The sequence below is a fragment of the Lichenostomus cassidix genome, chromosome 8 (genome assembly GCF_008360975.1).
Source record: "Lichenostomus cassidix isolate B80296 chromosome 8, HeHo_3.0, whole genome shotgun sequence".
Classification (NCBI taxonomy): domain Eukaryota; kingdom Metazoa; phylum Chordata; class Aves; order Passeriformes; family Meliphagidae; genus Lichenostomus; species Lichenostomus cassidix.
In genome coordinates, this window is record NC_139489.1 from 23,405,962 (window position 1) to 23,431,726 (window position 25,765).

Here is a 25,765-nt window from a genome sequence, read left to right on the forward strand (position 1 = left end):
AGATCAGTGATATACTCAGGGTAAGGCTTTGGGAAAAAGGTAGTTACAACATCCTTCTGCACAGCCTGGAAGTTTCTAATTCCAGCCTGCCAGACCTTTACAGACATTTGCTAAGATCTGGAAGACTACACACTTCAGAACAATGTGCTGCTGTGTGTTTTGAGCTGCTGAGCAAACCACAGGAGGAGGACTGCAAAACAGAAGGGAAAAGGAAATCTCAAGCTGACTCGAAGACATTTGTTCCAGATAAACAACAGTTTTCCAAGAAAATGTTCTAAACAGATGAATCTTACCAAGAGGCTGGATATGAACTGCTCATCCAAGAAATGCTCAGCAATGAAAGATTAACGTGCACTTTACTTTAGGGGCTTTGAACATAAAACTATCCTCCCACCTTCAAATCTACTTTCCTGAATTTCTTTGTGTGCAATATTTACAATGCCCACTTTCATTCTTAAGCAAGCAGCAGAAAGAATACCTTCTCAGAACAAACAGGTCTGGACAGACTGCAGAAATTTGGCAAATATTGATTTTGTTAGGGATGAGCTTGAAATTTCCATTTGCTTCAGTTTCACACAGAATGAACTTCTATAAACTGATTTTTTAAAACAAATGTATTATACTGTATTAAAAGAAGTGAATTAAACTACTTCAAGTAATGAACTGAAACATCTATGATAATTGAGTAATTGAGAGCAGCAGGAATTTATCCTTCCAGGTAAAACAGTACACTGGGGAAAATGATGTTGTCCTAAGAGGTTCTGTCTTGCTCAGGCAAGATGACAGGCAGACGTTGTGCCTGGCTGGCCCAGATGTGGTTAATGGATACAACAGCAAGTCAGCCAACTTACCTAGAGTGTTTTATTCTAGAAGCCTTTTCTCCAGCGGCACTTTCAGTCAGATATCTTCCCACTCCTTGTCTATCAGGTTTTATAAAACTCAGCCTAATACCTTTGGGTTTATGTTCTATCAAACCAAATTCGGTGAATACAAATAAGGGAAGAAACTGAAAATTCAATATACAAGTCCTTATTTCTGCTGGAAACTAAGTTAAAAAAATGTTACAAGGAACACAGTCTTCATAATGTTTGTGTAAAGCATACTGAGCATCCCAAAATTATAGGAGAAGCATTACCTGCTTGTAGTTCTCTGGTTGTCTAGCAAGATCTGTTTCTGTGACAGAAAAATGTCCGAGCCTCTGGTCCATGTGGGAGCCACTTGTGAATAAATGGATCTGGAGCAGATTAGTTTAAAATATATTTGTCAGTGCAAGGACCAGATTATTAACAACATCATTAACTACCATCCAACAGCTGTGGGGATTGGAATGGTGATACGAACCAGTGGCTGCAAACTCATTCCCAGTGGATATGTACAAGTGGAACTACTACTACCAGTACAACAGCTCTTTTTAAAACAGCCAGAGTGGAAAGGATGAACCTGCACCACAATCATCTCACAAAATGGTCCCTCTGGTAGTGTTACCAGAACCACATGCAGGAATTGCAAGCACTGCTGCCACAGTAAAACTGAAAGACTTCTCTTTTCATCCTGTCCTAAAGTCTTTTTTCCTCACAATACACGTGCTCTTGTGCATAACATGAAAGGAGAAACCACTTAGACTGCAGAAGTCTTACCAGAGCTAAAGTATACCCTCAGAATAATTTTTGTTTCTTTCTTTAAAGTAGAAAATGCTACCTAGTTACAGTAAGGTTCTCTTTTGCTGCTCTACACTGTTGGCTTTTGCTTACCAAGACCTTGTCCCAGCTGCACTGGTGATAGTATCATCAATTACTTGATGAAGAAGCTTCCCAAGTTAGTCAAGGGAACAATAAAAACCAATTCCTCCTATTCAGAGCTGATCCCTTTGTTACTGTAATAACTGCAGCTGCCAAACAAGATAGCAGTGCACATTTGTCAGACAATCACTCATATTTCATTAATATTTCTGCCAGAAGACAGAGAATGTTTCCTGCTTTTCTTCCTTTATTCTAATATGAGCTTTATCACACACTTGGGTATTGACAACTATTTTAAAGTTGACAGGCACTGGGTAATTATCAACCCTTCCGTGAAACTTCAGAATATTTTAGCGTTCCTTTCCCAAAACTCACTGCTGGTGACAACCATCTGTCACATGTGCAGAGCTATGCGGGTTTAAAAATAAAAGAGCACCTCCCCACACAATGTTCTTCCTTTCCACTTGCCACTCCTCTCCCTGCTGCATTCTTGCGTAACTCTGGTTGCCAAACCTTTGGGCCCCCAGCACCAGCAGTGAATTTCAGCCCCTTTTCCAAAGGATGTGGCAGCAGCATCCCTGGCTGCAGCCCAGAACTAATACACTAAAGCTGTAACAGCAGAGGAATAAGGGGTTCCCCTGAGACCAGACTAGATGGATAGTGGAATAATCCACTATTTGTATTTTTGCTATCTCTTGCTGATAACCAGGACACACTGAAGATAAAACGAGGCTTACATAGGGAAACAGCACAGGGGTAAAAGCAGCAGGTGACAGGGTGAGAGGCAGAACATGCATAGCTGTTGCTTCTTGGCACTGGAATACCCCAAGGTGGAGGCAGCTCTGATTTAACCTTACACCAACCTTTGCAAGAGAGCACAAGCACAGCCCCCCACACTTAGCACAACTTCTGGGGAGCTTGCAGTACCAATTCCCAAACGCCCTTGAGCTCAGACAAGCTGGTCTCCCTGCAGGGTGTCTAATTCACCTACAAGAAGATGAAAAGGGGGCTTGCTCAGAGCTCACACACATTTGCATGAGAGGGAAAAAAATTCTACTGCATTAAAGAATGTGCTTCTGAGATCTAATGGCAAATTCACCTTAGGAAAAAAAAGCAAAGATTTTCAAATCAAATAGACAAAAAATATATAAATAAACAACGTAGCAATTCCCAGAGCAACATGGTAGATTTTTCATGTCAAGATACAAATGCATCTAACAATTGCAGTTTAGCTCACACATAAATTACTGACAATGAGGTAATTACCCAGCACCAGTCCCTGCCCTCTATTATTCAGAGATCAAGACTTTGTCCTTGTCCCTTTATTCTTACCACATCAAATATATGGATACAACCCATCCAATCCACTGCACTACATCTTATTTTACATTGTTTATCTTGGAGGGGGCACAAGAAACCACTCCATTCACAGGTGCTAATTCCCAATGCTGCTCCTCATTCTTACTGACAGAATGCAACTCCTGCTCTTCATTTCCAAGTATATTACAACCATTATTGTTGCTTTACCATCATCTGATAAGTCCAATTATGTTAAACTCTTCTTCTGTCATCAAGAATTCCATTTAATATCATTTTATTCTTTCTAGCCCATATACACAGCCCATAATCAGATATTCATCTGCTTAAAAAGAAGTTCATCTCTGAACCTGATCTAACCCCCCATTACTTCAGGATGGAAGACAGCTGAAAATACCCCCAGGAAATCCATCAGTTTTGCAGAAACTCACCTATTTCACTATTTCTTATAACATATTGACTGTGGCACAGTGCATTTAACGGAGCCCCCAGAAATGCCAGTTTTAACTTCTACAGGTTCCTACCTGTTTTGTTGAATCTATGCAAGGCTTCTCACTCACATTTTTTAAGGCAAAGTGGTAACTCAAAGACTAAATAAAAACAACTGCTGTCTCCTATGAATTCAAGAGGGATCAAAACCAGGGCAGACAGATATTCTTCTGGCACTTGACAGAAAGAGGAAGAAACAGAATAGAAGGAACCAAGAGACGTGCCTTAACACAGTCATTTATCCTCCACGTTTCCATATATTTGAAGGCATATCAGGTAAATATGTACCACTGAGAATTTCGAGGGAATTATAACAGTATTACTACATTACACTTTCAAAGAGAGCCAACCTGTCCATGTTGAGAAGCCATTATAATGTTTTTCAACAGCTCATAGCCTCAGGCTGCAAAATTCTTTAGAAACAGAGAGGTTAAGATTTCCCTCAGGAAGTCTTCCTCCTACAGCAGGACATGTGTGCTTCTGTAAGCTTCAACATGCCTTCTGGGAGCTGAAGTCACTGAAAAGCAGCTCATCAGAACAGCTAGCAAAGAGGAGCAGCCAGGCAGGCCAACCAACAAGCAATTCCCAGCACAGAACCAGCTGTAGCTCCAGGGAGGCTTCCCTCTCTTGGGTACTGCAGAACTTCATCCCATCAACCTTAGGTGGCTGCTGGCAGGACAGAGTAGACAGAGGACACAGCAATATCCATACTAAAAAATACAGAGCGGAAGAGCAGTCATCTCCTGAATAAGAACATATTTTCCAACTATGTTGTGCTTTTCTCAGAAAGGCCCAAATAGAGAAAATGGTATTTCAGAGCCTGTGTGAGTCACAGAATGAAATCTGTAGAAGTTGCCACGAGTTGGCAAAAATTATAGCTCCTGATCAGCAGTAAATAAGATTGTTCCTCAGATGAGACACATAACCTGGTCAGTTATTAAACAGAGCGAGTAAAAGCCGTAATTATAATTTTGTAGAGAAAGCCCTCTGTAAATCTGTCAGCATAATTAAAAAACATAACACTCATTAGCCTTTTGCATACCGTGTTTATGGTTTATTAGAGAAAAGCAGCAGCTCATATAGAGGTCATACTGGGTCAGTTCAGTCTTCTAACAAATAGAATAGTTTAAAAGTTTTGAAAGTAATGCAGTAGTAAAAGCAATTTCTCTAGAAAGAGTCAGGAAATATCAATTATTGTTTATACAGCTGTTAAATTGTGTAAGTATGTTATATTTTGTGTTACCATAAATGCTAACATTAATGTGCACTGTAATGAAGTCCTTCCAAAGTCACATTTACCTTTCTATTCTCCTGCTTTTAATTCAGACTAAAATATAAATCAGAGCACTGCATTTTATTACAGCTCTGAACAGAACTCCCACAGCTGCACACATAATATCAGTGTGGGTTCACATATGGAGGGAGTTGGGCTTGGTTCCGTCCTCCTTTGTGTACCCCCATGGTGGCAGCCCTGACTGTGAGAATCATCACCAGCACCACTGCTGCTTTCAGTTTAGTCCAGTGATGACTGTTGGAGAAGACAGCAATGGCAGCTTTGGGAAACTAGATGAACAGAGAAACATTCTCCCTCCTGCTTATTCGTCCACATTTGGGAAATTGTGATCCAGGGACCTGCAGCATAACTAACCTGTCTCTTACATTTGTCTAACTGTCCTAACTTCTGCAAAGATTGTGCCTTAAACAGCCACAGAGGGGAAAAAAAAGTCCAAGTTTATGTCAAAGTACAACTTCCACAAGAGGGTCATCATCTCTCATCGTCCCTGTCAAGAAACTTAGCATGTTGCCCAATCAGCACATCTCTTCATTACTTCAGTGCCTCATTTGGGCCGTTGAGAATATCTCTGTTTGTACTCCAGCTCCCAGGTTTGACCTGCTCTTAATTCTTCCTTGGCCTCATTAACTGCGAGCTGAGGCACTGGGAGCTGCCTAATGATTTGTTACTGTCAAGTCCCACATAAATCAGAGCACTGATGATGAGTTATGGAGGCATTTGCCTCACCTACTAGAAAAACCAGCATACCTTAATGAGAGGTAGTTTATCAGGGGGAGAAGATGCCAATCATTTCATTTGAGATTCACCCCTCCCAATCCCATCACAATCTGTAATCACAGTGCAAAAAGCCTAGGACTGCACCTGCACTTAGAGGGAATTGCTACCTTTGTTCCCAGATCAGGGAAGCACATCAGCAGTGGTCAATGAGAAGCAAAAGGTTGTTTTAGATGCTGCACACACAGCACCTGATCCTTCTTCCCTTGGGCTGTCAATCAGACACCTTCCCTAGCAATCAATTCATGGAAAGAACAAAATGTAACCTCATTATAGTTTTCAGCACTGCTCTGTCAGACAGAGGATTAAAACCAAGAAGGCATCGTCATTCAAAGGTGAAGATGATTCTGACAACTTTCTGATGTGTACTTTGAGAAGAAATTTCCCCAACCCATTTATAGTCTCAAAAAAGGGTTTTCTGTGAAGGTTTTGAGTACAGTAATAGCTGTGAGTACAGTAATAGCTGGCTCCCTTTAAGTTATTCAGAGTCATATAAATGGAGAAAGGGAACCTAGGGAAAACAATACTTAGTAACTTCTAGGACTATCTCTGAAACTAGTTTTTTTAATTTGTCTCTGCAGTCACCATCACTGTCAGCTTTGGAACTGAAGGCTGGCTCCACCCTAAACAGACATAATGCTCCCAGATATCCGTGACTAGACAGGCATCTAAACATTCATAAATGGGAACAAAACTGGAATCTTAGCAGCGTAGAGACTGTTACTGATTCCTGATTTAAAAGCAGGGAGATTTTGGGTTCTGCTGAGATGTCCCCTAGTACTTTGGAAAGAGATTTTGCATTTTATTTTGCTCTTACTTTCAATATTTATGCTTAACATTTTGAATTCACATTTCCAGTGAACTTATAGTTCTGCATCACTACTTCTTGTCTGGGGAACCAGAATGCTCTGTCTTGTTTCTACCAGGCATTTTCTGAGAAAAACAGGAGCCTATGGTTGCAGAAGTGACAAATGTGCTAACCTGCAAAAGAGACTTTTATACAATTACAACCTTACAAACACTGTACATACTACATTTTCTCACGGTTCTGCAGCACTGGGGAAAGACTGAGGTGCTTATATTCAGAGTAATTCACTCTTATCTACAGAAAATGCAGAACTAGCAAACAAGAATAATTTGTACATTTAGCTCTAGCTGACAAGGCTTTTAAATAATAAACTATGTCATAGTGAGTTAGAAGAATCATTTACCTTGTGCAAAAGTTTGCATTGCTCTTGGTGCTGAGCGTGCAAACTCCTCCACTGGAACCTCAGCCTCCCATTTAACCACTGCAGGTATCGAACATCGACTCTGTCTTCCAGCCCACCTTCAGGTGCTGCTTCAGTTGTAGCTTCCTGGCTGTTGGGTACATTATCTTCACACTGAAAGCAGAAAAGGAATTCCAAATTGGTTTTAATTCGTTTCAACATTTTCAAGTCATTCAGTAGTGAACTTACAAGATATATAGGCCAAAGAGGAAGAAAATTGTCCCAAAAGGAAGTCAATTCCATAAATACAGAGAAATTAGAACACAGGACTGGGAATAGCCTAAACAAGTAGAGAAGTGTGGAATAAATATTAGCTTCTCAGCTGTGATGTGGTGAGCTGTCTCCTCTCTCATCTTTCATTTTCTGTACCCAGGAAGACACAGTGTTCCTGAGACAGCAAGCATGTTCTTTACCCAGATGGAAAAAATCATATTTTGACTAGATTCTAATATGTCAAAGAACATAAAAAACAGATTTAGCTCCTGCAGCATCTTCCTGAGAACCTATTTTGTAAATCAATAACTTATATAGGGACAAAATTGTGGGCCTGTGCTTACCCAGCTATTTTCTTTTCTCCATCCAACATTTCCCATCTGGCAGAACAGAGGAAAAGAAAAAATCATGCAGCTGGCAATGGCCACGACTCCACAGAGGCACTCCCAGCTACAGTTGTATCATCTGTCTTGTTTGTTTTGTCTTTTTCTAGAGTAATTTGGAAGGAAGAAGGGAGAAGCAAAGAGCTTCCATTTGTTCATCTTGTCTCACTTTCCTTCTGCTGCAGATAAAAAAAACCAACAACCAACACCTTCATTTTCTGGATGAAATTTCTGCAGCCCATTTCTGTCATATCCCTTTCCCGCCGAACACGGGGAATTCCACCTCCCCCAGCCCCTTGCACAAAGAGATCATTCACACGTACAGACAGATCTCTCCGTTTTCAGCTAAGACTTCTGCAGATTGCAAATTAAAAGGGGAAGAAGCCATGGGCAGTTTTACTTCTGATGCTAGTCACACAATTTAAAGTAAGGCTTTCTATTTCATGGAACCAATAGAAATTACATACAATAAACACAACCCATCATTCCCAACGTTTTTACTACATGTCATAAGAAGTAGAAATAACATGGAACTGCAAAGACCTGGTTATTCAGAATGAATGTTTGCCATTCTGAAAGGAAGTGTCCCCCAGTTCTTAGACACTCTTAGACTTAGTCTCTCTAAGACATTCCTTTAAAGTGGAAATTTTAAAAACCTACTTGAAACATGACTGTTTTCAAGAAAACACTTAGGCAGATATTTGGACCCATAGACCTTGATGGTATTTAAACATACGTGCTTCCCCGCTTCACAGATTTCCACATTCAATAAAATCTTAAAATGATTCTGTTGGCAGGCAAAGCTTGAATGCAGTTCCAATTTGGATCTTAAACTAACAATGCAAACTGTAAAATTAAGAGAGTTTAATCTTGCCTTAAATGCAGATTTCAACAGAAGTGTGTCTACAACCATGATCAAATAACCCCCTAACACTTGTTTTAACCTAAATATCACCAGTTGACAGGGCCTTTATTACAATGAGTGTTCCTATTATTTATAAGCACAAAAATGCTGTTCTGGTCACACACCAAAATGTATCAGCACTACAGGATTACTCCTTTTGCTCTGTGGCTCAGATAAACATGTGCTATAAATCACAGAGGTGCAGGGCTGGTAAAGGGCTTCTCCTTTTAAAGACACAGATTCATCTTTAACAGGAAAAAAAAAAAAAAGAGACAGTATCTGCTTTGTGCCAACTGCAATGACCCTCTTTTTCCTCTGCTCCTTCATCTCCAGGCTCCTGAACCAAGGCACTGTGTCCTAGGACACTGCAGTTCAAGCTAAGTACCTCCACAGTTCAGACTGTTTTGCCCCAAACAGGGTGGTTTCTGGACCATGAGACCATACAGATATGATTACCAAGCTGCCCATTAGCATAAGCCACACAATTGGAAATCAGTCACTACAGCAGAGAAAACACACGTGTAAAGAACATTAAAACACATATGCAGCCAGAAAGCCACAAGACTGAAGATAGACTTGGGAATCCCAGATTAAAATCTGCATTGTCCATAATTTACACTTCTACTCCAACTTCCCTGGTTAGAGGTTTTGGAACAGCACAAATATTGCTCTCCTGGGGATTTATTTTAGGAAGGAATGGCATTAGACTCGATTGCTTTGGCAGTACAGTGACAAACACCATGCAGAGCTAATTTTATTGTAGCAACCTGCCTTATTAATATTAAAATAAGGAAGCCAGCCAATGCATTTTTAACAGGATCTCTCCATTATTTATTTCACAAACTGCACAAAAAATTTACTTTTGCTATGAAATACTTAGCCCAGCATAAAGTAAACAAGGTAAAAAAAAAAAGGTCTTGCATATTATACTGTGACCTCAATTTCCAGTCCCATCTTTACAATCTAACACTATTTACCGCTCTCCCAGTGGGTGAAAAATCACTAAAACACCAGCCCAAGCTACAGGCTTTGCTTCAAACATCACTGTGAATTTATCTAATCTATGCAGCAATGCAGGTACACACCTACATTCACTCTGAGATACAGAAGTGCGTATTTTTTATTCCAGTTCAGAAAGAGAGCAGCCAAGGCAACTACCCAGAGACCTCAATGGCCTTTCCACACTTGGAATGCTCCATGCCAGCTCTGGAAGAGATCATTCCATAGCCACTTACCAGAAGAGCATTTTGTTTGCAAGCTGTTTGCTGCAATTAATGTTTCTCTTTAATTCCGTTTCAGAGAAGGGATGTGCTTGGATCAGCTACAGGAACGGTGCCACAGGCTTGCAGTACAAAAGCCACACGAACAAATATCAAAACTCATCATCATGTTGAGTTTTCTCCCCATTACTGGTGATACCTGAGCTGGTCTTGTCAAACTGGGTGATGTGGACCTGCCAGAGCACCCATGATCAGTGTAACTTAAGCAGATTAATTAAGTAGGAGATAGAATGGAGCCTCTTATTTCCCCTCTCACCATAACTGACCCCAAATGAGCTTTGCATCCTAAAAGCTCAAGGTACTGCTGTTAGAAAATCTCACTATACACTTATTGGCAAGACTCACAAAAGCAAGCACAAGTCTGATCAAAGTGACAAGCATGTATTTACACGAGCTCTCTCCAAGCCAATTTCTGAATTATCACCCTGCCCACACTTGAGCAGAACCAGCTCTCCTGGGGTAAAAGATCCAGGAAAAATAAACAGCAAAGACTCATAACAAATACACATTCCAGGGCACCACCCATCACCACCCCAACTAAGGTTGCTCACGAACAACAAGACCTTCCCCAGGCTCATATATACACCTCTGGCTTAGTCAGAGCTAAACATGGTTTATGCCCCAAAAGCATGTATTTAATAATTTTTGCAAGGCAGCCTGGAATTCAGCCTTTAACACTTGAGTTTTGCCCTAAACATTCCATCCCAGGCTATTTCAAGTTACACTATAAAAAAAGGTGCCAGATCATTCCCAAAAAGTGTGAGTGGACTTGTGGTTAGACAATGCAGCAAGTGCATAAAAAAACCCAACACTGCCAAAGTCCTCCTGGCAGAATTGTTCTGAGCAGACAAGTCAGAGTCATGAAATACAGTGAACTGAAAAAAGCCATCAGATATAAAAGTACTCAGAGGAAAAGAATAAGGGGTGGGAGAAAGGAGGGTGTGCAAAAAGACATGGTGATATATCAACATTCAGTCACATTCCATACATCTGAGGAAACAACTCGCATGCAATGTGCTTAGAGAGAAATTAAAGATTAAGAAGTTTCAATTTCTACAGCAGAAATGAAGCTCTTCCTTTTGGTTTGAAATACAAAGCAATCCCATGTTATCAGAAATCAGAGAGCAGGTGTACCAACAGCGGATGGAGATAAATTAAACAAGTACTTCATCATATAAATTCTTTATCAAAGAACAACACAGGCATCAGTGTGTTTGCAGACATGTGAGAAGGGAGCATTTTTTGCACTGCTTGCTCCATTTGAGGATTTTAGTGACCTGGTATGGAGTTGATCTTGCTCTGTTCATACACTTTGAATTACACAAACTCCAAAAACTGATTTAATGCAAAATTTCTCACAGATCTGGCAATATGCCATAAGCAGGACTGCAAAGGAAATTTTCTGCTGTGCAACTTCATCTAGACTTTCTGTACTATTCCTACTGATACAGCAATCTTTAACGCTTATAAATTCTCACCTTAATAAATTTACTATGCCCTGTACAGACAATGGAAAAGGCCTGTGCTGCTTGCACTGCTGTAAAACAAGGCAATGGCAGGGCTGGCTCCCCCAGAGATGCTCTTTTCTGACTACAAGCTGCCACCTGTCGGTCCAGGACAGACTCCAACCACCTCCAGCTCATCCCCAGCAAACTGTGGCTTTCCCAGGCATCTTCCAAATCCCTCCAAGCACCAGCTCTCTGCTTCCACATCTGGACAACCAGCAAACAATTTGCTGCTCACACTACCCATGGAGAAACAAGCCTGCTAGAACATGGGTAAGATGTTTAACCCATGGATACAGGCACTAGGTCAACTCCCTGACACTAATCCTTGAGCAGAGCAAAACAAAGCAACTGCCAGCTGAGGTTTCCAATACACATTCCCAGCCCACTCCTCACCTGCACTGGAGTTACTCTGCGGCTAGACAGAAAATATTTACTCAGTTACTACTCCAATCTTAACCAGACTTAAGCACAGAGACTGGTATCACAAAGGTGGGTAGGAGCATATTTAGATCCTCACTGCAGGGCTCAGGAAAGGCAAAGCAATCACATAAATCAAGCCAATAAAGTGCTTCTGTAGCTTTTACCGAGCGCTCGTTCCAAACCGCTCATAATTCAGACAATGGTTTTGATGTGACATAACATATGTTAACTTCTGTAATTACACATCTTTAAACAGAGCATAATTTTTTTTAAAAATTAAACACCATAGCCAGAAATAACAGTATCAGACATGCTTTCTTAATTAATACAGCCATATATCTATCTGTAGGAGGGGAAAATGTGAAAAGGAACAATCTGAACAGACAAATGAGAAAGGGACAGCACTATTTTCATTAATAGCACTATAAACAACACTAATTGGATTTCCTCCTAGACAAGGCAGGATCCAGATTAGATTTATGCAGGGAAAGATAGATGGTGCAAAAACCCACTCCCACATGGTGCACATACCAATTAAATCTCCAGATATTTGCATAGAAGAATAAGTTTTCCACAAACATAAGTGCTCACCACATCGAAGTAATGCTCATATTGCATTCAGCAATTAAAATAAAGAAGTGATGTCCTGTGTTTCCACAAGGCCTTTTAGCTTTTAAATTTCAATGCCTTTTGTAAAAATTACTACTCACAACAGCACTCCCAAGAGCTTACTCTTGGCAAAGAGTGAAAAAGAGAAGGTGCTGAGGGAAGACAGCAAATGTGAACACAGCTCTTACCCATGCCTGCCTTGTTCAAACAAGCCTATCTGGCAGTAGCCAGAGGCCTGAGGCACTAGAGCAAGTGAGTCCTTTATCCCATCCCTCCTCACTCATTTGGGAGGTTATTTAAGAGCTCTGCAATACAGCAAAAGCACTATGCCTTTAAAAGAGCTCAGCAGCGCTGCCTAATCTTTGGAGCTGCAAGGTTTTGAAAGAACATTAAAATCCCAATGCTCACTGCATTATATATTCAGACAAAACATGGAAACTAAATATACTAAGACCAGCACGTGACAGGGTAGCCCTTAACTTGGAGAGCACTGCGTTCTGCAGGGCTCATGAAAGGCAATACACAGATAATGCCTTGCAGTCCTTTTCCTCTGCCTGCAGCTGCAGTTCCCCTTGCCCATATCCATTTGCTCCACTGAGGCAAGCAGGGGCAGCCCCTGAAGAGAGAAAGGTGCAGCTCCCTACAGCCACAGCAGACCTGGAGATAGAGGAAAAGAGGGGAAACAGCACCTGCCCTCCAGGAGAGAGGAGGCAGAGCTCTGCCATGGGTAGGAGCCTGCCATGCCCCTCTTTGTATGCTCCTTAAGGAGAAGTCCTCCTGAGGGAAAAGTGCTTTATTTGAAAGGATTCTCCCTTGTGAGCTAAACCCAAGTCACTTACAGTGGAACACCAAAAGCAGAGGATGTTCACATTTAAATCAAAAGGCTGCAAAGATAATCAGGACACAAAAAAGTACTGGCTGCTCCCTGTCACTGGAGGGCAGAAGAGGCACTCACACATCTTAAAATCCCTGTTTCCCAGCTGCCAAGGAAGCAGCTCCCTATGCTGAATTTCAGCACAGTACCAGTATAACCATACTAAACCTTCCTACTAGCACACCAGTCCTCATCATCTTCTCCTCACACAGCTCAAGTGACTTCCATGCCTGTTGCTGAACCCCATCCAGAACACATCAGCTGTAATGTCAGGTTCAAGAAATTCTGCATTTATGTGAAGTTCAGACATTACCAGAGACACAGCAGATTCAATAAATTATAAGCCTTTCTGATCAGTTCAGACTTGTCTTTTAGAGTGTTTTACTTTGACATGCTGTCTGGGGGAAAAAAAACCCACTTCTTAATTGTGCATTCACTCTGTCAAGCAAAGATAAATGTTGGTAACTACACATCTTCCAGTGCAGCACAGTAAGAAGGCTCCATGACAAGTTCAAAGTATGCTACAACAGACTTGTCAGCCACACTGAGGTGAGGGAAATTCTGCAGGAGAAACTTCAGGGATCCTGCGCCCTCTGTTCAGGTTTCACAGATGGCTTTTAGAAAAAGTGTTCCTTAGCAGCTACTGAATCCAGCAGAAAAAGGGCAAAAACATAAATGGCGAGAGTTACTAGGAAGACAGGAGGACAAAGAGAATAGAAGTGTAAGCTCAGGGAATAAGGGAGGGAAATCAAAAAATGAAAGCTGACAGACTAATAAAGCCCATAAAGATCTGGCAAGTAATTACGCTTCTGAGTCAGAATCAATAAGGTTAATAAAATTCCCTCCTCTGTCCTCACTGGAATAGATGAAGACGTGGAAAAAAATGCAGAAAACTTATTTTCACTGAAACTAGTGCCAAAGGTTTCCTGGTTTCCTGCTGGGGGAGACATCAAGCTCGGCTGCTATGATAATGCTTTCCTCTAATGACGTGGTTTATGGAACAGCAGTGACTGTCAAGTTTGCTGTAAAAGAAAGGCATTTCAACAACAACATCAGACCAAGCATAAGCCTTACACTATACTGGAAATAGCCAGTGAGCCAAACTAGACCATGACAAACAAAAGATTAATCAAATTGCAAACCCAAGAGTCAGAAGGCATGTTTAGCTTCATTTTTGCCCACCAGAAGTAATTAAATTGAGTTCACTTTGGCATGCTGGAGACACATGGCATGAATTCCAAGTACAAGAGACATAATAGCTCTATTTGTTGATTACTATAAATTCACAAAAGGGGAGGGGCATCCAACTTCACTCAGAGGGCCAGAAGCAGACAGAGGGAATTAGTGGAAACAAGAACCAGTGTTTGTACAACATCTCCTGATGATCATGAGGGATATATCATCACTACACCCATTGAAAAAGCTCAACAGCCTCCACACATAATTAAATTACAGGGCACACAGATTAATTTCAGCTGTAGAAATAAAAGTAGTACAGGCAGCATTCTTCCCTGGAAACAGAAAGAACACAAGCTCACAGAGTACTGCTAATACCTGCCCAAACCATCACAGATTTGGAGAAAGTTGGGATGGTATCACCAAAATTTAAAAAGCAAGGTAAATACAAATTGGTCAAATACTGAATGTGCTAAAAAGGCAAGTTTATATCAATTATCTGCTTCTCAGAGAGAATGAGAACTCCCCAGGTGTGCGTGACAAGCTCAGTGAAGGAGAGGGTTTCACCTACAGGTTTTCAGCTGTGTCTTGTAGACTAGGATTTGTTATGTGTGAATAGGAATCAATGAATGGCACTTGAGAATAATCTGCCTGTACATGATCACCAAAGCAACAGAAGACATTGAGACAGACATCACAACAGTGCATATCTGAGACGGAAATCCACAAGAGGTGTCAAAAGCCTTTGAAAACCATGTTCATCAATTACTGGCCCAGTGCTTTAAAGCAATTAACAGGCAAGAATTCCCAAGCAGACACTTCAGTAAATTGATGTGAACCTCCAATTCAGATTGTACTTAAGTCTTTATAGATTTAACAGAGTTAGTGATTACTTCTTCTAAAGAGTTGGCCCATGCAAGGTTTGAACTTTGACTTACTGCCTTTGAGTCACCAACCTGCTGACAGATAAGCACAGTAAATTCAGAGAACGAACTTGCACTACTGCAGCCCAACTCTAGAGTCTGACATGGATCATCAATCCTCTCCTCCTTCTCCTGCTCCTCCTGCACAGCAACACAGTTTGCTCCTTTAACTTGTCTCCCCTGCCTGTTCATAAGCTTCATATGCTGGAAGAGAGCCGTGGGTGGAAGGCTAGAGCAGCATCCTTCAGTCCTGCTCACTGAGGCAACCTGCCACAGGCACCAGGATCCTGGCTCAGGAGAGACTGCAGCACTGCCCTTCCAAAAAATACCAGCTGGAGGCTACCAGATGAGGTGCCCTGAAGGAATCTCTTACCTAACACACAAAAGCAGTCAACCCACAGAACCACCCCAGGCTACTAATTATGCCTGTCCTTACCAACAACTACCTCATGATGAGTTTTTATTACATTAGCCACTCTAAGCACTGCCTCTTACAACCTTTCATCATCTCCAAGTTTATAATTTCAGGAATCATTTAACTTTTGATTCTGAGGTTGTAAGTGCATGTAAAAATAAGCCTGTGGAAGCTTTTCCCAGCTCAGGATCAAAAGATTAAGAATTCCATACAGAGCTTGAGCTCCTTGTCCATCATGTGTCATGAATACCCTTGTACCTCTGAAACTCCTTTAGAGCTGATGGAAGTGTTCAATTTGCAAGGAAAGAAAACCATGTTGCTAAGGAACTGCAAAGGAAAAAAAGGCCAGAGTGTGGTAATCTGAAATGAAATTAATTAATTTAATTGGCCCTTGATATGTTGGGTATTTGGCACATTATCAGCAATTTAGCAAGCTTTAGGCTTTGTTTCAAACTCAGGCTGAAAGAATAGTCAGAACATGATTGCACACTTAATTTAGGGATTAGCTCCATTGTCTCTTCTCACACAACAGACCCAGTTCATTTTTGTGGATTTCAGAAAAAATTTTAAAAGCAAGCCACACGAATATCAGTTTGAACTACAGCAATGCCTACAGTTACTGAGACTCCTTTTCTTTTAAATGAAGACAAAGGGTAAGGATTCTCTCCAAACTTACTCTTATTCGTAGATCAACAGATGTACTTTTCCAGCAAGCACTGGCTTTCATGCTTTGCTCTTTTTGGCAGAGATCTCAGCTGTGCACAGAACCAAATACAAGTTCATGGATTTTTGTTTTGCGACATTTTCACTTCAGGAAATATTTTCAATTGTTTATAATCATTAAAGATTCCATACAGTGGAAGATTTTTCAAGTTCTCAACTGAGAATTTCACTTCAGTTGTTTTAAAGAGCATTTCCTTTTGTTTCTTCCATTTTTGTTGAGACAAATACTTCTCTAGTAAGTTTTTTTTCTCTTCTTTTACCCTTTTGCTTCCATGTACTTAGAAGAGAGTTAAGACTGCAGAGACAATATCTCTGGTGTGTTTACACTAGATTTGTTACACATCTTCCAACACTTAAGATGAAGTATCATAAATGCCTGGTATTTAACATTCCCAGAGTCAAAACTCCAGTACCTCAATTGTTCAAGCTGTACTTTAGCTTACAAGATGCCAAGTAGCAAAGTTACAACCTCACCTTCCCCCTCTCTTACTAACGTTTTGGAGTTATATTGCTGAACACTGGCTGATGAACAGGCTTTGCCACATGGCTGTCTCACAAAGTAACAACAGCCATCAAATAACAATATCTAACAACAACAAAACTGTAACACTTTTATGAAACAAAAAACAGGCTTTATAAGTGGTTTATAAGGAGCTCATTTACTGACTGTAATGAGGTGTGTGACCCACCTACCTCCTCACCCCTATTACCTCCTTGCATCCTTTGCCAGTGCATTCCTAGATCTTCATTTGGTTGGCTCTTAAGGGTTGGATTTATTGGTTTTGCAATGCCTAGTTGATCAAACAAAAGATAGGACCTCTCCCTCAAAATTCCATTTGTTCTAACTTTCTTGTGATGGAGAATCACAAAACCCAATAGTTTTTCTGTAACTACATTCTTTTTTATTCCTTGTAAATATCTATTTTTATTGCTAGAGGAACACCATACAAGAAATGTTTCCATTAATACAATGAGCTTTATATACACAACCTAAAATTCAGCTTCCAGTTTACATAATTTTTGCCTGGTCCATTGAAAAAAAAATTTCAGACTCTTAAGCCTTTCTAAACACTGTTTTGGGCAGTTATTGAATAAAAACATTTAATATGCATTCCATGCTTTTTGAGAAACCTAAGTACAGCAGGTGTGAACTGCAGTGAAAGACACACCAGTACGTGTGGCCATAAGAGATAACATTGTATAACCACAGTTCTTTCATTCCTTTTTGGGAAATGCAAAACTTAAAGCCTTCAGAGAAAACTACATAGGTGCTGCCCCACATCCTGAATTCATATCACATTTCACTCATCACTCTTTTGTAACAGAAATTGGGGACACAAAAAAAACCTGCTACTAAAGATGAAAAACAAGAAAAAGGTAGAAGAGAAGTTTAAAGTAAAAAGTTCTCCAGCAGTATGCTCTTTCTGAAATCTCAAGGCACCCTTCACATAAGTGGATGGCACTGCCACTCACAGCACAGCCTCTTATGCTCCCTCTTCTGTGCAGCAAATAATTGTAGTGTACCAAGAGTAGTCCCTTTCCTCAAAATACTGCTTATAATGTTGTTACAAAGAGGATCCTTTCCTTTGAACTGTTTTCCATTTGTACAAGTGTTTTCCTTCTGAAGATACTGTTTTTATATTGCAGCTTTCCAAACATTCACTCTCCTGCTTTGCTGTCCCCTAAAAAGGCTCCAAAAAACCAGGCAGCCTACAGCCTAGGGGAAAAACATGTATCAGTTCATGAAGGACTACAAGGCCTTAGACATCACAAGATTATCAGCAGGTAGAATTCCCGACCTACAATGTCCTCTGCCAAAAATATTACAAAATTCTGTGAGGCTGTCATTTTGTACCAGACTGACCAGTAATTAGTGTCTGACTAGATGATGGTTACTTCAGAACAGACTTTCTATATACTTTCATTGATGGAAAAAACAGCATCCTCCACTGTGCTCTCAGAGGTTACAAGGTCATTAGTTACCTCAAGAGCAGTAGCTGTCATTTGAGACCTTGCTGCTTGTAAAAAGTATTATTTGCCTTACCCTTCCTTGCTCTACCCAGTGCCAACACAGCAGTATTCACTGCTAACCTGTTTCCCTGCCCTGCAGAACCATTCATGGTACAGTCTGGGAGTTCAAAACCCAGAAGCAGAAAGACTGAAGAAATAAACTTACTTGCACTCCTCCACAGTGGTCTCACCTACACTGGAAATAGAAACCAGGGAATTCAGGCGGGGGGGGGAGTTTGATAAAGAACCCAGATGACCTGCACACAGAAAGCTTAGAGAAGGGAAAGAAAACACATTCCAGATGCTGCCCCCTGTAAGCCTTTTTTAAAGCTGAAGTCATTTATTTGTCAAGGTACCAAGGTAGCACCCATCCCACACTGGTGATAACACAGCTGCTGACACAGACCATTACTCACGGACAGGGTAAGGTGCAAGGACACAACCATGCTCACCGTGCACACAGAGGTTTCATCCCCAGTCTTCACTCTGTTCCGAGCCAGCAGCTGCTCCAAGAGGCCAAGTCTGTGCAGCAGCCAGGAAAATGCCAGCAGCAGCTCCCGACTTCCTGCGGAGCCATCAGCAGGGAGCTGATGGAGCTCTGGCCTGGCATAGCCATGGTACCACAGTGCTGACTTCACAAACCTAACCTGGGTATCTGAAAAGAACAAAACAATTGAGAATAACACACTGCACGCAATGCATTTATCCATTCAGTTCCTGAAACTGCTGCCTCGTCTGAGGGTAATGCTTTTAATCCAGCCTCATGAAGACTGTGGGGACTTAGTCTTTGTCAACAACTGGCGAAGGACAGGAGGTAAAGGGTAAAAGCCTTCTTTATGCTGCCCCATTCTGATTAAAGAACTACTGCTCAGGGAAAATAAGCAATTCAAAGTTGAGATCAAGACCAGTAATGGCCTCTTGGAAGTCAACAAAGGTAACTAGCCATCCCCACTACAACAGGACTCCAATTCACCTATTCATTTTTTATGAGTCACCAAGCATGCTATGAATTAGTAAACACTCTGAATCACTTTACTCCTGAACTAAACTGGAATTTAGAGATAGGAGTTTCACAGCCTGCTGCAAATCTCTGAGCACCAGTGAGCAGAGATAATGCAGCCCAACACATGGGCTATTAAATTCTCAGGAATGCTCTGATCCATATTCCTTCACACCAGCAAATGTTACCTGACAGCTACAAGACAGGCTCTGCAGGACTGTAAAATACTAAGGAAACACACAGAAAGTTATTAAAAGCAGTTCTGCCCAGGAAGCCTTGGCTGTGTACTAAGTCAAAAATAGAATAAAGAACATAATTAGGGGGACAATGAAAACAACACACACTGGCTAAGAACCAACAGTTTTAAAAGGAAGAAAACTGCTCAAAAACTTTCTGGAGTTCTCCAAAGGCAACAAGAAGCAAGTAATTAAGGAAGATTCAACAAATGCAAGACATTTAGATATCCTAGTGGGATTCAGCTAGCACAAAGAAACTAAGGCACTGCAGAGGAGGGAGAGGAAAAGCCCTTGAATCAATGACAAGTGCCCAGCAGACGAGAGCCAGAGTGTAGGAACAAATAGTGGTTTCACATGAGGGCTCTGTGCTAAACAGCTGCTGTTCAAACAACTCAAAATGACATTTAGACAATGTGACAGTGACAGAAAACTTGGTGCTGGTGTGATACTAGTAGTAAAGAATGCAGGCAGATCATGAAGGACTGCAGAACCTTGAGCCCATGCTTTAAAACGACAGATAAAAGTATTTTTAGAAAAAATGAAAAATTACGCACACAAAGAAAGAAATGTTCCTAACTTTACTGACATTAAGAATGGGCCTGGAACTGATCAGTGGTCTCAGGAACCTAATCTTAGACGATAAAGTTTTTAATGACAGTATCACAATTGGCTCTGACAGGCATCCAAAAGCAAACTCAATGTGAGAAACCTAGAAAGGACAATAAACAGAACACAAATACCTACGATGACTCTTCTTTCTTCACTCCCATAAAAGCTGCAGAAGATTTGAAAAGAAATAAAGAGAAAGGATGAGTACAATAAGTACAGAACAGCTGCATTGTAAATACTGGTGAAGTAGGCCAAGATGATCAAGAATGGATATGACAAAACTCTTCAAAATCATGAGTGCTGTGCAATGGGTGAGGAGTGGATAATTTGTTTGCACAACATTCAATACAAGAACTGTGAGCCACCAAAATTAGCAAGCATGTGAGTCAAAACAAGATAAAGGAGATGCTCTTCATACACGTAGCAAAGTTCTGAAATTGCTCACTGTGGGACACTATGGACTCTTAGAGTCACACAGGCTCAAGGAGGAACTGGATTGACAGGAGTTCATGGAAATTTATGAAACACAAATATATCCTCTCTGGATTGGAAAGTCAGATGTAAATTACTAGAGGCTGAAGGAATATTCCCTCACCCTGTGAAAGCATCCCTCTAGATTTGCTCTTTCCTTTCCTCTGGGCATTCACTTTGACATCTGTCACAGCTGAGTGGAGCTACAGCAATCTACAGTTTGATGCAGTTTAGCCATTCTTACAAAGCAAAAGACCTAAATCACTCCATTTGCTCTTTCCACAGAAACTGTTAATCAAACAAGCAGCTTCCCTTCCCCATGTTAGGGTGGCAGAAATGCCAATGGCTTACTAAAAATCTTGCTGTAGATGTGCACTCCAATCCCTAATGCACAAGAGGAGCACAGAGATATTACAGATTTTATTTTGATCACTCCTGAGCATTCTTACATGAGCAGGGTTTTCATGTTGTCCTTTCCCTTTTTGTGTGCATTTGTCAAGAAAGGAACTGCCATAACATGTAAAGGCAGAAATACTCCAAAAGGAAGGATGATCAGTACATGCTTTCCTCCTTTTTCAAAGCAAACAAGCATCACATGCTGCCATCTGCAGTTCAAGGAGCTCCTCAAAAAATCACATATCAAAGTGGAGGAAAGGAGAGCAAGTCAGGTGTTTTTCTTCTTTTATCACCATTTCCCTGCTCTGATATATCACTCAGGCCAGATCCACCAAAACAATTCACCACCTGAATTTCTGTGTTGCTCTGATCCTTTATCTCCCCCTGTTTCATGTCTCCCTCTGCAACACACTGCCCTCACAAGAAAGGGTACAACTAGTGTGTCAGGCAGGAATTGGGAGTGAGCAGTCAAAGCATGGATCTGGATATGGGGCTCTTCCCATGACCTTAGAGAAGTCACTTAGCTTTCCTCATCTCTACAGTGCTCCACTTAAAAGGCAACAGTGATAAATGGCAGTAAAGGTTATTCAAGTACCCAGGACCAAGATGGATTCCTCCATAATGTGCAACCAAGAGAGAAGAAAAAACATCACTCAGTAGCAGATAACACCAGTCACTCAGTCACCTCTTTAAATTTCATTAGGATTAGGCAATTTATAGGCAAAGACTCACACAGGCCTTCCAATTAATCCCCTTCTCCACAGACATTATGAAAGTATATTTAGCAAGTAAGACCACCAAGCTGGGGATGAACCTCAGGGCTCAGCTCACTTAAGACTATACTCCAGCTGTGCTCTTTCACTATGAGTCCTGACAAATATTTCCAGTGATTTACAAGATCATATTCCAATAAGGGCTGTGCACTAGCCTGGCAGGCTAAAATGGAAAGGAACTATAAACTAAGTACAAGAGCAGACACAGATACATTACTTCATGCACTCAGGCAAGAAACACCTGCATAGGTAGTGGTATTATGGAAAAATACTACTTCAGGACAACTTTTTCTGCTACATTTGTCAAACAAACAAAAATATATTGCAGCTCCAGACCTCTCTCCTGTACTATAAAAACTGAACAGCAATTCCAGAAAACAAATGTTTCCTCCAACTATCCAAATGCATATTGCACTGCTACCTGGTGTGGCTGTCAGGTTGTTAACCACGTTCATCAGCCTCTATGAGGAAAGAGCAGCATGAAACCATTAATCACGACTTCATCAGCAAGGTTATGCTTGGGAGTACTATCACACAGCTTACTCTGACTCTCCACTCTCCAGAGACCCACTGTTATAACATGCTTAAGAGGCTGGAGTTTACTGTAAGTAAGTTTACACAAAGTTTACCTTAAGTGCTTTTCACTGTGTGAAGAAAAAATTCTCCCAAAACAAGAACCCAAGAGCCAGTTGCAGAATTTTATAACCACTGACTGGCAGGCTTCAGTGGAATTCCTGAACCAGCCAAAGATCAATGTTTCCTTTGGAAAAATAAAGGATACAAGTCCACTGGAGAATGGCTTCTCTTTTCCAGAAAGCTGTTTCTAAGCAGACAGTAACCCTTATAGCAAAAGACTCTTCACAGCCTTCCTCTGGGATCTGGCAACTGCTGCTCTCCTCATTTTAACCAAGGTAATTAAGAGGTTGTGCAAAAAGAGCAAAGAAAAGGAAAGCTTGATCTGTGAACTAATGCACTAGACTTGGATTAGAGGAATCTGTTTCAATTCTCTATTGTACAACAGGATCCTGTACAAACCTGAAAAAGTTATTTAGTGCCTATGCCCAAGGCTTTGTTCATTTGCATTAAATACACAAGAGACCAGAGCTGGGGCAGAGAAGAAAAGCAGTAAAATATTGATTGTGTTCACAGCAGACAACTCATTCACTTGCCAAGCAAAAGTAATTAGTGTCATTTGAAAAACAGTACAGCTCTCCAGCCTGAATTTCAGCTTTAATCACCAAGTTGTGACTAAAGAGGTTTCTTAAAAATCAGCCAAGCAATTCTGAGCAGAACTACATATTGCAGCCTCACAATATAACAGTGATGGCTGTGCTTGCTCTCTCTAGAGCCAGCAACCTGCCACGTGCACTTGGAAATTCTGACCCCAAATGCTACAGGCAATTAGTATGGGAGCAGCCAGGATCCAATAAGGTTGCACATGTGCAGGGCCACATCCACAGTGCTGCAGGAGACACTCAATAAATAGACTTGCCATGCAGAGCAGATTGTGGATGAGTGGAAAAATAAAAACAGCCAAATGAAAAATAGCAGTCCTGTGAGTAACAGGACTTCCTGCTGAGCTACCAGCAAAACTATGCTGGTTTTGCTCCACGTTCCACAGTGCTTAACCTTTTTTAATTCCATTTACAGAGGCATCAGACTCCCAGCTATTCAGGGGCTTAAACACTGTTGTTTAGGGTGTTTAGCTTTCAAAGGCAGAAGTGAATTTTAAGTGGTTTTGGTCTGAGGAGACCTTGATTCATCATAATACAACTCTCATACAAGGAAAAGGCCCTAGATAGACATATTTCAAGAGAGAGGACAGGGAGTAGTGTTGTACTTGGAATAACATACATTTAAGAAGTAAATAGTCTTCTGTTATTGTGAGAATCTAATCTGCATTCAGCTGCTCTGGAGCAGTGGCCCTAAAGACATTCACAGTCCCCCTAAAATAATCACACACGCTCTAGGTCTTGCTTTGTCTAGAACTTCTATCCAAAACACTGCCTTTATGGCTCACATGTTGTAATTCATGGCTCTAACACAGGACTGGATAGAAAAGTACCAACAGAATCATGCGTGGAATGGGAAAAGAAGGAATCAAAGGAAAACCAAATCTACTTCTGCAACTATGTCTGCAGACAGTGAGAATGCATAACATCACTGCAGAGATGTACCTGCAATAAAATATCAAAGGGATGCAAGAGCCTGTGGAACATCCCAGTTTCCAGGACAAAGCAAATCAAAGAGGAGTAAACCTGCCTCACAGTACATTTACTCATCACTACACCTGACGCTCAGTACATTGGTGGCACAGGTATTGAAAATGGAGCACTCATGACAGGGAGCAAGGAGCCAAAAGTGCTACAAAACCAGTCCCAGGGATTACCCTTCCCTAGGATAAATGGAAATCACAGTCAGCCAGACTGACCAGGTTACCTATGGCATCAGACTCTGTCCACCTGCCTCCATGGATTTGTTTCAGAAGCACATAGAGCAGCCTCCAGAAATCCAGGCTCTGCAAAAGAGAGGGACAGAGGGGGAGATCAGCAGGCAAAGTATCTGCCATATTATTTAGCCTTAATTAGGCAATTAAGCCAGTATCAGAACATTATACATGGAGCAGCACACCTGCATCCAGTCAACACCGCCTGATCAGGCAGGTTCATGTATCACCTGTCTCACAAACACAGACCCTGCAGAGCTGCACTCAGAAACAAAAGGGCTACTGCTGGCTCTACAGCAAGACCCAGCACTCCTACTCTAAGACACACGTGTAAAGAAGCACAGCTCCCAAAATCTGCTCTGACACAACCCCATATGGCACAACTCACCCGCAGTCAAACAAACACTTGAACACACTGGTAAGATCTGACCATGATAGTGTCAGGAGCTCACAAACAAGAGGCAGCACAGAATGAGCTAGAACTGGGAATCATTTCTTGGCCACACAAGGACAGCATGCTGACAAACTCAATGATTCTTACAGCTGGAATTTCAGTCAACACTCATAAAATCCTTAAAATAGCTGAGAAAGGGTGGTACCCTGTGTGCGATCTGGAGGCCTCGGAGGCAAAGCAGCAAGACCCAAGCTGGGGTACAGCTGAGGGCAGCAAACCTCAGGTGACACTGAGAAGGTGCTCCAGACCAGGGTGACATACCAAGCTCTAAGTTCAAACCACAGTAAGGTAAAGCCCTTCCCAGAGCAGCGAGCTCGCTGCGAGTTCCCCAACAGGTGTCAGCTGGGAGCACACGGAAGGTGCCTGTCCCAGGGCTCAATCCCCCTCATCCGGACGCTGTCCCCGGGCCCACCCCGCTCGGGTGTCCCTGTGCCCCGCAGGACGCGGCCGAGCAGCGGGCGGGGGTCTGCGGGCAGCGCTGCCGGCGCTCACCGCCTGCGGCCGGTCGAACCTGGCGCGGCGCAGGGTGTCGGGGGCGGGCCGGGCGCGGGGCGGCAGGGCCCTGCACAGCGCCCCGACGGCGGCGGGCAGCGCCCGGGCCTGCTCCCGGCCCCGCTCCTGACCCCGCTGCTCCCGGTGCGGCTCCCGCTGCCGCCCCGGCATCTTCCCGCCGCTTCCCAACGCTGCCCGCCCTCCGCGGGAGCGCCCTTCCGCCCCGCCCGCCCGCCGCAGCGCCCCCTGGCCGCCGGGAGGAAGCAGGGCGGGCACTGCAGCGCTGTCCCCGTGTGTCCCCCTCGATCCCCATGTGTCCCCCCGGATCCCCCTGGATCCCCCTCGATCCCCATGTGTCCGCCTGGATCCCCATGTGTCCCCCTGGATCCCCGTGTGTCCCCCCGGATCCCCATGTGTCCCCCCGGATCCCCGTGTGTCCCCCCGGATCCCCATGTGTCCCCCCGGATCCCCGTGTGTCCCCCCGGATCCCCGTGTGTCCCCCTGGATCCCCATGTGTCCCCCTGGATCCCCATGTGCCCCCCTGGATCCCCCTGGATCCCCCCGGGTCT

General features: G+C 42.3%; 1 protein-coding gene across 1 annotated transcript in view; it reads right to left on the reverse strand.

Annotated features, from left to right (window-relative positions):
* TEDC1 (tubulin epsilon and delta complex 1) overlaps positions 1 to 25,407 on the reverse strand; it is a 67,874-nt gene extending 42,467 nt beyond the window's left edge. Inside the window, exons 1-5 of the mRNA XM_085068393.1 lie at positions 25,197 to 25,407; positions 24,244 to 24,322; positions 18,772 to 18,974; positions 6,825 to 6,995; positions 1,136 to 1,234 (exon numbers count right to left, since the gene is read on the reverse strand). Of these exons, the coding sequence (XP_084924519.1) occupies positions 1,136 to 1,234; positions 6,825 to 6,995; positions 18,772 to 18,974; positions 24,244 to 24,322; positions 25,197 to 25,367 (723 nt within the window). The 5' untranslated portion in view covers positions 25,368 to 25,407. The remainder of the gene's footprint in view (positions 1 to 1,135; positions 1,235 to 6,824; positions 6,996 to 18,771; positions 18,975 to 24,243; positions 24,323 to 25,196) is intronic.
* Between the last annotated feature and the right edge of the window lie 358 nt (positions 25,408 to 25,765).